Source organism: Oryctolagus cuniculus, chromosome 11, assembly GCF_964237555.1.
Source record: "Oryctolagus cuniculus chromosome 11, mOryCun1.1, whole genome shotgun sequence".
Lineage (NCBI taxonomy): Eukaryota > Metazoa > Chordata > Mammalia > Lagomorpha > Leporidae > Oryctolagus > Oryctolagus cuniculus.
In genome coordinates, this window is record NC_091442.1 from 12,135,396 (window position 1) to 12,148,860 (window position 13,465).

Sequence of the window (13,465 nt, forward strand, 5' to 3'; positions counted from 1 at the left end):
CTCTCTCACACTGTCCACTCTGCCTGTCAAAAAAAAAAAGAAAGAAAAAAAAATCAAAGCAAATGAACCTTCCATGAAACGTCAGCTGCCCGAGGGGCGCTCGTGCGAGTGGACTCTGGGGCGCTCTGACCGCCGGCGGTCTCTGCAGGACGTGGGCGGAGACGGTGTGGGATGAGCATGTGCCCAAAGTCACCGGTGTCCTGACCACAGCCCTGTTGCCGTCTTTCCCAGCTGGCCCGTGTGGGGCCCAGAACGTTCTCCGAATGAGGGGCTGCTGTCAGTCCCCTTCGCTGCCGTACGGGGGGACGAGAGGATGAGCCGGGTGCTGTCTCGTGCGGCTCAGTGGAGTCACTTGTGTGGGGTCCCGGGGTTAGGAGGTGGCAGACGGAGAGTGAAACCCAGACAGTCGGGCTGCAGGGACCCCTGCTGGCCGCTCACTGCGTCACCTCCCGTGTAACGGGGACAAGGGAACGGGTGCCGGGTAGGGGTTCACACAGGCGTCCCGCATGCGGCCAGGCCTGCTGACCGGAGGCAGCAGTGACCCCGAGCCTCCTGCTGGTTTCCAGCAGCGCAGCCCTGAGCTCTCCTTGTGCCTTTGGCTCCCGCCTCTGCCTTACGTCCATCACCGCATAATCAGGGCTGCCGGCCGAGGTGAGACGCGGCTGTCACAGGACACAGGGCTGGGAGAGACCCGGACGGCAGGGTTCTCCTGGCAGGCTCTCTGCGGCTCCCCAGCTGCCTGGGACTGGTGGGGACCGCCACGAGCCGGACACCATGTGCAGGTTCCAAGGCAAAGCAGCTAGGAGCCACGCACCTGCTGCACCGCGGGGCCCGGGAGGACTGGGGGTGGTGATGATCCCCCGGGGGGGCCGGGGAGAGGGTCGATTCTGCCACCGCAGGGACTCCTGACCCCAGTGGGAACTGAGCACCAAGTGCCGGCAGGGAGAACAGGCCCACTGGTGATGTGAAGACGCCGCCGTGGCGGGTGCTGGTCCTGTGCCAGCCCTGAACTTAGGTCCTTGGCCCCTCTGTGTCATGGGTCTGTGGATGCAACCAACCGAGCGTGGAAAATCGCCAGGAAAACACGCACCTGTACCGAACATGTTTGGATGGTTCTCGCCAGAATCCTGAGCTGTGCGCTGTGACGTCAGCTCCATAGGGTCACCATTGTGTCCGGTGTTACTGACGTCGGCTCCGTAGTGTCGCTCTTGCGTTGGCTGTTATAGGTCCTCTAGACTTGACTTGAAGCAGACCAGCTGGCATTTGGCAGTGCCCTTGGGATGCCCACACCCCGTGGCAGAGTGCACTCCACTCCTCATTCCATTTCCTTTTTAAGGTTTTATTTATTTATGTGAGAGGTAAAGTTACAGTGTGGTTGTGTGGGGGGATCTTCATTCCGCTGGTTCACTCCCCAGAGAGCCGCAACGGCCAGAGCTGTGCCAATCCAAAGCCAGGAGCTGGGAGCTTCCTCCAGGTCTCCCACGTGGGTGCAGGGCCCAAGGACTCGGGCCGTCTTCTACTTCCCAAGGTGCATTAGCAAGGAGCCAGATCAGGAGTGGAGTAGTCAGGGCTTGCATTGGTGCCCATATGGGATGCGGGCATCACAGTTGGTACCTTAACCCTCTACGCCACAGCGCCGGCCCGAGATCAAAGGTCTTATGCTGCACGTGTGAGAGCTGTGGTCTCGCCTTTCCGTGGGGGACTTCCTAACACCGTGACCTCCAGTTCCAGCCATGTGGCTGAAGGTGCCTTTTTCGGGGCTGAGTAGTATTCTATCGCCTGCAGGCCCCGCGTTTTCTGCATCCGTTCATCAGTGCAGGCACTCCTAGGTGGCTACAGCAGCAGGTGCCTGACAGACGGGTTCCATTTCTCCTGGGGGCTCACTCGTATCCAGCAGTGAGATTGTGGGACCACGTGGTGGCTCTAGTTTAGGGTTTTGAGGACCCTCAGGCTGCCTGCACACTGACTGTGCTAACTTCCGTTAGCAGCAGTGTGCACGGGTCCCGTCCATGTGGTCGCCAGCGCGTTCTGTCTGATTGCAGCCTGACTCGCTGCGGGGAGGGGGAGCTCGGCGTGGTTGGGCTTTGCCAGTCCCTGGTGAATAGTGACGCGGAGGGTTTTCTGCGGTCGCCTGTCAGCCGCTCACACGTCTTCCTCTGGAAAGCGCCTGTTGGGGCTCCTTGGCTTCGGACGTTTGCTGCCGCGCGGTGCTCCCTGTGCGCCCTGGTGTCAAGCCCCCGCCCGGTGTCTCGCTTGCAGACGCTGCCTCCTGCCTCTGTCGGTTCCTCCCCTTGCAGACGCTGGTTCCTCCCCTTGCAGACGCTGGTTCCTCCCCTTGCGAAATCTAATCAAATGAGATGCTCTGTGGTTGAATGAGATCCCGTTTGTCTGTCTACATTTTCGTTTTCCTGTGCTACTGGGGTCTGGTGCAAAACGCCCTTGCCTATTCCCATGGCCTGAAGCGTCTCCCCGATGTTTTCTTCGAACGGTTCAGGTTGCACATTTAGTAGCTTCCTAGAAATAACCTCAGCCTGCCCAGCGTGGTTGTCTGCCCATCCCTGGCCAGCTGGGGGCCGGGCAGACACGGCAGGAACGGGTAACGCGTGCACCCCTGCAGCCCGGAGCGCAGTTCAGCCCTCGTGTCCCTGAGTGAGGAAGCGGAAGTGCCCAGTGGGCCACAGGACCAGCCAGGCCAACCCGGAGCCCTCGCGGCCTGAGCCTGTGCCTGGCACCTGGGAGACCGCGCTCTGTCCTCCGCTGCCCAGGCACAGCGGCGGCCGGCACCTCCTCCGCGCCCTTTCCTGGCCTGGTGCTCTTCCTCTGCTGCCAAGTCGCCCTGCCCCCCATCTGTCCCTCCCCGGCACTGTCCCAGCCGCGGCGGCTCGGCAAAGCCAGGCTGCCCGGGCCCCCGCCACGAGCTGTCCTTCGCGTCGGGGTTTGGATTCCGGCTCGGTCTCTTGGCTGCAGCTCCCAGTCCCGGAGCCCCAGGGCCCATGCTAATGTGCTTCTCCCACCTCAACTGGTGCCGGAATAACCATTTTAAAAACTGCCTTGGGAAATCTAATCAAATGAGAGCGAAATCTAATTTGGCACTAAAAGCCTGGCTGTACCCCATCTTCCGGGCCCTTATGGAGCCTGAATAATCAACTCTGGGTTTTGTAAGCGCCGGAGGGGGAGAGGGAAGGCTGTGCGAGGGGCCGTTCCAACAGGAGGGCTCAGGACGTCACATCTGTGGCCCGGGACGGTGGGCAAGGGACCGTGGGCTCCCAGGACCTCACGTCCCCCCTCCCCCAGGAGACCCCCCCCAGCTGGGCCGGGACTGGAAGCTCATTAGCATGGCACGCTGCAGGTCCTGGGAGAGACCTGGCCCGGGTCCGCGGGGACAAATCCCGGGACGGGGAGACCTGGGAGGGGACCGAGGGCCCCAGGGCGTCTGTCCCGGTCTTCAGCCGCTCTTCTGCAAACCCAGGGGCGAAATTCTAGGCGTCTGAAGCGACGGTGGGCCTGGGTATGTTCTAAGAGGTGTCCTACACTCTGGCCCAGTCTCCAGGAAAACCACGTTTAGTGCAGACCCTGGCTGCGCTCCCCCAGGGCCTGCGTGGCCCCCGTCAGCCCCCCATCCTGTTCTCCCCGGGGTGTTACCTCCCCCCCACCATGATGTTACCTCCCCCTCTTGCAGTGTCACCTCCCCCCCTTGCAGTGTCACCTCCCCCTGTGATGTTACCTCCCCCCACAATGTCACCTCCCCCCCACGGTGTCACCTCCTCCCCACAATGTCACCTCCCCCCCATGGTGTCACCTGCTCCCCACAATGTCACTTCCTCCCCACAATGTCACCCCCCCCACGGTGTCACCTCCCCCTGCGATGTCACCTCCCCCCGTGGTGTCACCTCCTCCCCATGATGTCACCTCCCCCCCGTGGTGTCACCTCCTCCCCACAATGTCACCTCCCCCCCATGATGTCACCTCACCCCCCGCGATGTCGCCTCACCCCCACGGTGTCACCTTCCCCCTGCAGTGTCACCCCCCCACAATGTCATCTCTTCCCCACGATGTCACCTCCCCCTGCGATGTCCCCCCACAATGTCACCTCCCCCCCACGGTGTCACCTCCTCCCCACAATGTCACCTCCCCCCCATGGTGTCACCTGCTCCCCACAATGTCACTTCCTCCCCACAATGTCACCCCCCCCCACGGTGTCACCTCCCCCTGCGATGTCACCTCCCCCCGTGGTGTCACCTCCTCCCCACAATGTCACCTCCCCCCATGATGTCACCTCACCCCCCGCGATGTCACCTCACCCCCGCGATGTCGCCTCCCCCCTGCAGTGTCACCCCCCCACAATGTCACCTCCTCCCCATGATGTTGCCTCCCCCCACGATGTCGCCTCCCCCTCCACGATGTCACCTCCCCCATGGTGTCACTTCCCCCCCATGATGTCACCCCCCGCAGTGTCGCTTCACCCCCACAGTGTCACCTCCCCCCCGCAGTGTCGCCTCACCCCCGCAGTGTCGCCTCACCCCCACAGTGTCACCTCCCCCCCGCAGTGTCACCTCCCCCCTGTAATATCACCTCTTCCCCACAATGTCACCTCCTCCCCACGGTGTCACCTCCCCCCCATGATGTCACCCCCCACGGTGTCACCTCCCCCCGCGGTGTTGCCTCCTCTCCGCGGTGTCACCTCCTCCCCATGATGTCACTCCCCCACAGTGTCACCTCCCCCCCTGCGGTGTCACCTCCCCCTGCAGTGTCGCCTCCTCTCCGTGGTGTCACCTCCTCCCTCCCTACTGTCTTCCTCGGGCCCATAAGCTCGTTCCTGCCCCAGGACCTTTGCACCACCCGTCCCCCCTTTCCCCAGCCGACTTTCTTCTTGTCTTCCCGCCCCCGAGCACGCAGCTCCGCGGGGCCCTGTGGTGCTCTTGGCTGTCCTGATCCCCGCTGTCACCGCTACATCATCTTCCTTCGTCACAGTCCGCTGCCAGGATGCCCGCCCCACGAGGGGCCAGCCCTGTGGCACCTAGCGCAGCTCCTGCCTGCTGTGCCATAAGTGCCCAAGATGCCATCACGGGTCACCCAATGAGGGGGCGCGGTCTGAGGACCACGTCCCAAGACGGCTTTGTCTCTGTGCCAACATCACAGCACGTGCTGGCCCAGGCCCAGGCCATGTGCTGTGGCCGGCATCCGTGCAGGCCGTGGTTCCAGGCTGTCACTGATGAAAAGGCTCACAAGGGGCTGGCGCTGTGGCACAGCCGGTAAGGCCACTGCCTGCAGTGCCAGCATCCCACAGGGGCACCGGTTCGAGTCCCAGCTGCTCCACTTCCGATCCAGCTCCCTGCTGTGGCCTGGGAAAGCAGTAGAAGATGGCCCGAGCGCTTGGGCCCCTGCACCCACGTGGGAGACCCAGAGGGGGCTCCTGGCGCCTGGCTTTGGGTGTAGCTCTGGTTGTTGCAGCTGGATGTGTCAGGCGAGGGCGGGCTCTGCAGGCGGCCACTTCCTGAGCAAGCTCGGAGTTAGGTGGGCTCCCTGGGGGCGCAGGCCCTCCCCTCCCCGCCCTGCCTGGGGGGAGCGGCCTCCTTAGAACTTGCCTTGCTGGTTTGGTTGAGACAGCGGAGACACCTGCATCCCTCATCAGAGTACCGGGGTTCAATTCCCGGCGCGGGCTCCTGACTCGCGCGGACCCCGGCAGGCAGCGGTGGCGGCTCCGGTGGCTGGGCTCCTGCCTCTCTGTGGGGGACCTGGACGAGATCCGAGCTCCCAGTGCTGGCCTGGCCCAGCCCAGCCTGACTGTCGGTGAGCATTTGGGGCTTGAGCCAACAGATGGGAACTTGCTCACTGGCTCACTCTTAACCTCGTATTCCTTGAGGGCGGCTCGCTCTCCAGAGGAGATGCAAGGGCAGAGTTGGGCTGTGTGGGCCCCGCGTGTCCATCCAAAGCCCTGGTTACAGCCGCGGACCTCGTCTAGCCGCTGCTCTGTTCTTGCAAACGCTTCGCTGCACCGAGCCACACTCGCCTGTCGCTGTCTTGTCTGTGACCGTTTGCTCAAGGACCCTGTGATCCGCTGACCCTGGGTCCTTCCTGGCTGCCCTCTCCTGGGGAGGCCGGCTGGGCCCCGCTCTGTGGGATGCTCCCGGGGACGAGGAGCGGGGAGCCGGGGGTCGCCATGGTTTTGCTGCGGGACGCACGGTTGGCTTCCACTTGTTTGTTGTTGCGGCTGTGCCTCTCCGAGCATGTCCTGTACGCGAGTGCTTTTCTCTCGGGCAGGTGCCCGAGGTCGGAGCCCGGGGCCAGAGGTTATGACCCAGCCGAGGAGGCCTCCACGGGGGTGGGACTGGCTGACCCCCTACCAGCAGGGTGCGAGGGGTCCCAGCCACCTGCAGCCCCACCGACGCTGGGTGTTGCCGGGCGCTCTAAACATGAGTCACGCCGGTGGCCGTGTGGTAGACGGAGTCCAGGGAGTGCACGTACTTGAACCTGAGGTTTTTCAGTAGCTGACGACTGACGCTTTCCTTCAGCTTCCGTCGTGAGCTAAGCCGCCCGCCAGTCCAGGCTGTGGGCCGTGGGAACGGCTGATGTTTGGGTATCACAAAACCGAGTAGTTTCACAAGCCGCAGCCTTGCCGTGGACGCTCTGCAGGGTCTCGCCTTCACCGTGTTAGTTTTCCAAAGGACGCGTTACTCCATCACAGAGCCCTCGCATAGTTTGATGATCGTATTTGGACATCATAGGTTTTCCCTGCCAGCCTCGATATGACACCGTGTGCGTGTGACGACGCTGGAGAAGGGGACGTGGGCCCCAGGATGGTGTCTTCAGGGGGCGCGTTTTGCCCATTCAGGGCGCCAGCTCCACCTCCGAGCCTGCGGGTCCCCTGCCCGGCCGGCGAGGGCGCTCGGGGAGCAGGCCGGGAGGTGGAAGCTCACTGCCTCGGCCTAGTGAGCGGGGCCGGGGCTCCTGCCATCTCACACGCCTCCCTCCTGCCCGCAGCTTTCTTCGGGAAGTACCTGAATGAGTACAACGGCTCATACGTGCCGCCTGGCTGGAAGGAGTGGGTCAGCCTGCTGAAGAACTCCCGCTTCTACAACTATACGCTCTGCCGCAACGGCGTCAAGGAGCGGCACGGCTTCGACTACGCCAAGGTGAGCTGCGCCCTTCCGGCTCGGGGTTCCAGCCGTGACCGTGACGTGACCGTGACCGCGACATGACCGTGACCGCGACGCGTGCCCTTGAGCCGCTTCCCGCGCCCTCAGCGTCCGGCTGCTTTCTTCTCCTGGGGAGCGGCGTCTGTTTCCAGGAGTTCACTGGACTGACGTTTTGCTGAATCAGCGTGTTCTTGAGAAAATGCACACGCATGTGGGCGGTGGCTTTTCACACATTTGCATGCCGCCACCGCCCCGCCAGGCGGAGAGCAGCGTGGCCACCGCCCCGACAGGCACCGGTACAGCTCTTTGCCCTGAGCCCCCGCTGCAGGCGGGCGCTGGGCAGACCCACTGCGCGCGTGGGGCTGCAGCTGCCGAGAGCCGCGTGCGTCCACCTGCCCCGCCAACCCCGCGCGTTTGCGCCACGCTCCACTGGGTGCCCCTGCCGGCTCCTTCCTCCCTTCTGCTGGGATCCTGCGTTTAGGGCTTTCCAGCCTGGAACTGCTGCAGCCAGAGCTGCTAGCAAGAGTCGCATGCGCACTTAGGCAGACACGGGCACTCGTTTCTGTCCGCCACACCCCTGACGGCCGGGTTGCTGGGGACGGGGTGTGTGCTCAGTGGGTGCTGCTGAGGGTCTGCCTCCGTCTTCACGGGTGGAACTGACATAAGGTGAGGTGCGCCAAGTGGACAGCAAGGTGAATGTCCACACCCCTGCGCGTTGGTCTAACCGCTGCCCCAAACGAGGTATAGGACGCTCCGTGCCCCCAGGTGGCTGCCTCGGACCCTTCCCGGTCATTGCCGCCACCCCCAGGGGTCAGCTCTGCTCAGACTCCCGCCCCCAGGCCTGCTGTTGTCCCCTCGAGAGCGCCACAGGAGTGGAATCCTGCGCCATGTTTGCTCTCGTGTCTGGCTGTTGCGCCCCGCGTGACCTCTGTGCGAGGCAGCGGCATGCATGCCCGTTATCTCCGTGTGCCGGGTGGTGTGTAGATACACGAGAGGGGCTTTAGCCGTTCAGCTGGTGGGTGCTTGGCTTGACCCCTCATTGTGTCCACTACAAAGACGCTGCCAGCCCCCAGCGGGTGCCGACTCCGCACCCTGTGGCTGTGGAGGCGCCGTGCCCACCTGCGCTCCCGGCCAGAAAGTCAGGAGGGTGCGTGGCTCCAAGTTCCTCACCTACGCTTGGTTTTGTTAGCTTTTTAAAATCACACGTGGCCGCTTCTCGGCCTTTGGGCTGGGGTCAAGCGTAGAATCTGTTCTTATCAGTTTACAATCGCACTTGGCTCTCTTATTGGTAAACAGAATTTCACCTGTAACTGAAGAGGAAGTAGGTGAGGCTATTTAACAGACCATCCAGCAGGGACGGTATCAGGCATGGCTGCATCCAGAGGCTCAACAGGAGCTCCGTAGAGGTGGCTTCTCTCCACTCTGTTCCCTTCCATCCTGCCCCCTTCACAGGGACCCCCAGGTGATACCCACCCAGCTTCCTGCCTGGCTGTAGGCAAGTCTCCCACCCAGCAAGTCTTGTTGCCTCTGCTTGGCTCAGAATCGGTCACGTGACTGTCCTTGAGCCGCTCAGGGTGGCCAGGGAGCTGCAGTGTTTCTGAGTCCTGGGTAGACGGCCTTGGTGAGCCAGAGTGGGCAGCAGGAGCCCTGCCCAGGAGTGTGGGCCGAGAATGGAGCCCCAAATGAAAGTGGGGAGCTCCCTCTGGGAGAAGGCTGACTACAAGCGCAGCAGCCGGAAAGACAGCCTGCCCCCCCGCCCGGAGGCTGGGTGGGGGTCCCGCCTGACGTCAGGACCGAGCGTCGGTGGAGTCCTGGCTGACGGGTACTTCCTGTGTGCGCGTCTGCTCAGTGCGGGCCAGGGGCGGGGACCACAGTGACTCACCCCACCCCCAGGTCTCCCCTACTTCCCCAGGGAAGCCACCCAGACTCCGGGCGACTGCCGACGGCCCGGCCTGACCTCGCCCTCCTCTCAGCCCCGGGGCAGGCAGGTCCCCTAAATCTCCTGAAACACCCGTTCCTTCCTTTTTAAAATTCCTGCCCACACCCGGGCCTTGGCCCAGAGCAGCCGATCCTCGAGTTCTCTCCGTCCTCCCGCGGCCAGGGACGGGATGTAGAGGGTCTGCCATCCTGCCCGTTCCCTGCCACACTCACACCGCCCCCGTGAGTGGCAGGAGCCCCCTGGGACAGAAGCACAGGCATTCCTGGGCCCCCAGTGACTGGGGCCTAGGGACAGAGGCCCGCTGCAACAGAGAGGGGGGGCTTTGCAGTCAGAGCTGGCTGGGGTCCAGGGTTCCAATCCTGAAGGCACCAGTGGGGAGCGAGAGCCGGAGCCGAGGCAGGGAGAGCGGGGAGCCGAGGCAGGCTGGGTTCCTGTACTCTGGGCGGGACGATGCCTGCAGAGCCCACTGCCAGCCTCCATGGGAGGCATGGGGCGGGAGGAAGCCATGTTCCTTCCCTGGGTCCTCTACAAGGCCCTCTGAGGATCCCATCCCAAGTCTCTGGTCTCTGCTTAGTAGTGTGTGACCTCAGCTGCCCCATCTGTGAAATGGGTAGAATGTCTGCTTTTCAAAGTTGCTGTGGAAGTCTCTGGAACCAATGTAGAGAGTGACAGTGAGAACCTACGTTGGGTACGGGCCTGGGGGTGGCTGGGCTCTCGCCAGGTGCTTTACCCTCTTGGGCAAGCACTTGGCACCCCCGAGGAGGGAGTGACAGGCTCATTGCTAGCTGCAAAGGTCTGAGTCCACGCGGGGTTAGCCCCAGCCCCAGGGGCGGGCCGTGGAGCTGGGACCTGAACCCAGTCTTGCCCGACCCCGGAGCCCCCTGCCCGAGGCGTGGCCGCTTCCTGAAGGAATGTGAATCTCTGTAAACCTGGCGGCATCGAGACGGGCAGGAAGCTTCGCAGCCTCTTCCCGGAGACGCCCAGGGCCCAGGGGAGGGCGACTCCCAGAGAGGGCACCACGAGGGCTGGGCCGGGGGCTGCCTGGGGCAGAGACCACCTCCCCGCCCCGCACCAGGCCTTGGGGGAGTGAAGCCGGTGGGGTCCGGCCCCAGATGTAAGTGCTCCCCAGCAGGAAATATCTGTGATCACGAGGCCAGGAGACTGTGAGGCCGAGAGGCCCGTGCGATTCGGGGAGACTCAGCTCAGCCGAGTTCAAACCGGGCAGAAACCCTGGCTTCCACGGGCACAGCGTGCTCACCTCCCGGGAGCTCCGTGGGGAACCGGGCCCCGGCAGGCGCCTCAGCGGCCACGCTCTCTTTCTGAGCCCTGATCAGCAGCCCCTCTCCCTCTCGTCAGTGGCCACACTGTCTCTCTCTCTCGCCCCTGGTCAGCAGCCACGCTCTCTCCCCCTGGTCAGCGGCGTGTTTCTCTCTCTCCCCCCCCCCAAACCCTGGTCAGCGGCCCAAACTGTTTCTCTCTCTCTCTCACCCCCTGGCCAGCAGCCACGCGCTTCTCTCCCCTGGTCAGCGGCGTGTTTTCTCTCTCCCCCCCCCTCCCTCTCCCTCTCCCCCCCCCAACCCTGGTCAGCAGCCAAACTGTTTCTCTCTCTCTCACCCCCTGGCCAGCAGCCACGCTTGCTCGCGCGCTCTCTCTCTCTCTCTCCCTCCCTCTCTCCCTCCCCCTCCCTCCCTCCCCCTGGTCAGCAGCCCCTCTCCCTCTCTCTTGCCCCCTGGCCAGCAGCCACGCTCTCTCTGCTCTCTCTCCGAGCCCTGGGTGCCCAAAGGGCTTCAGTGAGCGGAGCCCTGGGCCCCTGCCCGGGTCCCCCGCTCCGCTCTCGTCTCCACAGGGAGCCCGGAGTGAGCATCCGCAATGCTTGTTGAGTGGTGCTAGCTGAGCTCTTGGGCAGCCCCCGAGGGAGGAGCCAGGTCTGCCCCGGCCCCGCCCCAGAGCTCAGGCAAGCCCCGTCTGCACCTGCTGCCCTTCCTCCCGGAGAAGTCCTGTTCTAAGTGACCGTTCGCGGAGAATAGGTGCTTTTTCCCAGTCACAAGCTTGCAGGTCCCTCACAAGTATCGCCCCACGTCAGTACAGATGAGGGGATGCAGGGGGGAGAGGGGGCGGGGAGAGGGGGCGAGGAGAGGGACCATGTCCCCAAGCCCTGGCACCACCTCCCGCCGGCACAGGTGCATGGGGTGGTCTGGCTTCCGGGCACTGGGTGTGCCGGCCGCACCTTGGCCCCGGGGAGCGGGAGGAGGCCAGGTGGCTCTGCAGGGCAGCCAGCCTATCTCCGGGGTCTCCCAGGCACCCTGCCCGGCCACCCGCCCATCTCACTTTCCTGTTCACAACTGAGAATCGCGAAATCCTCCCTCGTGGCTCACCCCAAACAGCTCGTCCAGATCTGAATACGGCTTTCCCTGCTAGATCTGGTCCGTTCTCTCTGCAGGATCCAGGTCTCTGCACCCTTCCCCCAGCCACTCAAACCGGAAGTCAATCAATCAGTAGAGGGCTGGCAGCGGCCCCTACTGCACCTCGCAGTCCAGTTAATGGCCTCGTCCTAGCTGTCTGCCTCCAGGCCAGGGAACACTGCCCCTGCCATCTTGACCCCAGGCCTGGGCTTGGACCAGCAGGGTTGGCTGGTTCTCACTGGCCAGACCTGGCTGCCAGTCGTGCCCTCCCATCCAATCCCATGCATGGAGGAGGGCTCAGACGGGTGTGGGTGTCGGATATCCTTGCAGAGGTGGGTGAGTGGTCCTTAGGCAGAAGCTGCTGAGCTGCCGGGACCCTCACAGCTATGAGCCTCACCTTACAGAGCTGGCGTGTGCGGGCGCTGTGGCCAGTACTTCCTATCTGTTAGCACTGTAGACCCCCGTGCCAGCCTGGAGAGGCAGGTGCAGCCCCCGCACTGTGTACACACACACACACACACACACACACACCAACCACTCTTCTAAACAGGAATCAGGACACCGGGGTAGGAGCCCCTGAGTTACCTACCAGGGACCACGTAACCCACATCCTGCGTGGGTGCTGCGGGCGGCTCCCCGGAGCTCAGGGAATGTGGAATTAAAAGGTAAGTTTATCTTGGCGCAAAACATTTTGAAATCCACCCATCCCGGGGTCTTCAAAAACTCATCAAAAATACATACTATGAATCAGTGATTTCAGAATGCTTTGCACCAAAATAAACTTATCTCTTAATTGTATTTCCCACAGACTTTCTGAAATGCCTTCCTACTGTGTGCTCTTAGACTTTGTATAAAAGGTAGTGTATCATGCGTATCCTCACGGGATGGAACAAGATTTAGCCACGTTACGCATGTGTCTGTTGTAAGACTGATCCATGTAACCGTGGTTTATTCTTAAAAAAAAAAAAAATTGATTGATTTGAAAGGCAAAGTTAGAGGGAGAGACAGAGGGGTTGGGAGGCTTCCATCCTCTGGTTTTACTCTCTAAATGGCCATAACAGCTCGGGCTGTTTCAGACCGAAGCCAGGAGCTTGGAACTCCATCCGGGTCTCCCACATGGGTGCAGGGCCCAAGCACTTGGGCCATCTCCCACTGCTTTCCCAGGCCCCTTAGCAGGGAGCTGGATCAGAAGTGGAGCAGCCGGGACTTGAACCAGCGTTCCTATATGGGAAGCTGGCATCACAGGCCACAGCTTCATCTGCTGTCCCTCAGCTCCCTCCTGGTCTCCCATGGGGTTCAGGGCCAAGCACTTGGGCCATCCTCCACTGCACTCCCAGGCCACAGCAGAGAGCTGGCCTGGAAGAGGAGCAACCGGGACTAGAACCCAGCACCCATATGGATGCCAGCACCGCACGTGGAAGATTAACCAAGTGAGCCACGGCGCTGGGCCCTCCTCAATTATTTTTTATAATTTAATATAGTTCTTTCTAGTTCTTTCAAGTTCTTTCTCACTGCCATATGATCCCATTGTATGTGCTTTCCTGATAATGGTCATTGTGGCCCACCGGGGGAGTGAACCAGAGAATGGAAGATCAATCGATTTTCTCTCTCTCTCTCTCTAACTCTGCCTTTCAAGTAAATAACTTTTTTTTTTTTTTGGATGGGCAGAGTTAGAGACAGAGAGGAAGGTCTTCCTTCCATTGCTCCCCCCCCACCCCAATGGCTGCTACGGGCCAGCGTACTGTACCTATCTGAAGCCAGGAGCCAGGTGCTCCTCCTGGTCTCCCATGCGGGTGCAGGGCCCAAGCACTTGGGCCATCCTCCACTGCACTCCCGGGCCACAGCAGAGAGCTGGCCTGGAAGAGGGGCAACCGGGACAAAATCCGGCGCCCCAACCGGGACTAGAACCTGGGGTGCTGGCGCCGCAGGTGGAGGATTAGCCTAGTGAGCCACGGCGCCGGCCTCAAGTAAAATAAACTCTTTAAAAA

General features: G+C 62.4%; 1 protein-coding gene across 3 annotated transcripts in view; it reads left to right on the plus strand.

Annotated features, from left to right (window-relative positions):
• SULF2 (sulfatase 2) overlaps positions 1 to 13,465 on the plus strand; it is an 89,531-nt gene that overhangs the window by 51,082 nt on the left and 24,984 nt on the right. For all 3 annotated transcript variants that reach the window (XM_051844953.2, XM_051844952.2, XM_070051727.1), the window contains one exon: positions 6,982 to 7,133. In XM_051844953.2, the coding sequence (XP_051700913.2) occupies positions 6,982 to 7,133 (152 nt within the window). The remainder of the gene's footprint in view (positions 1 to 6,981; positions 7,134 to 13,465) is intronic.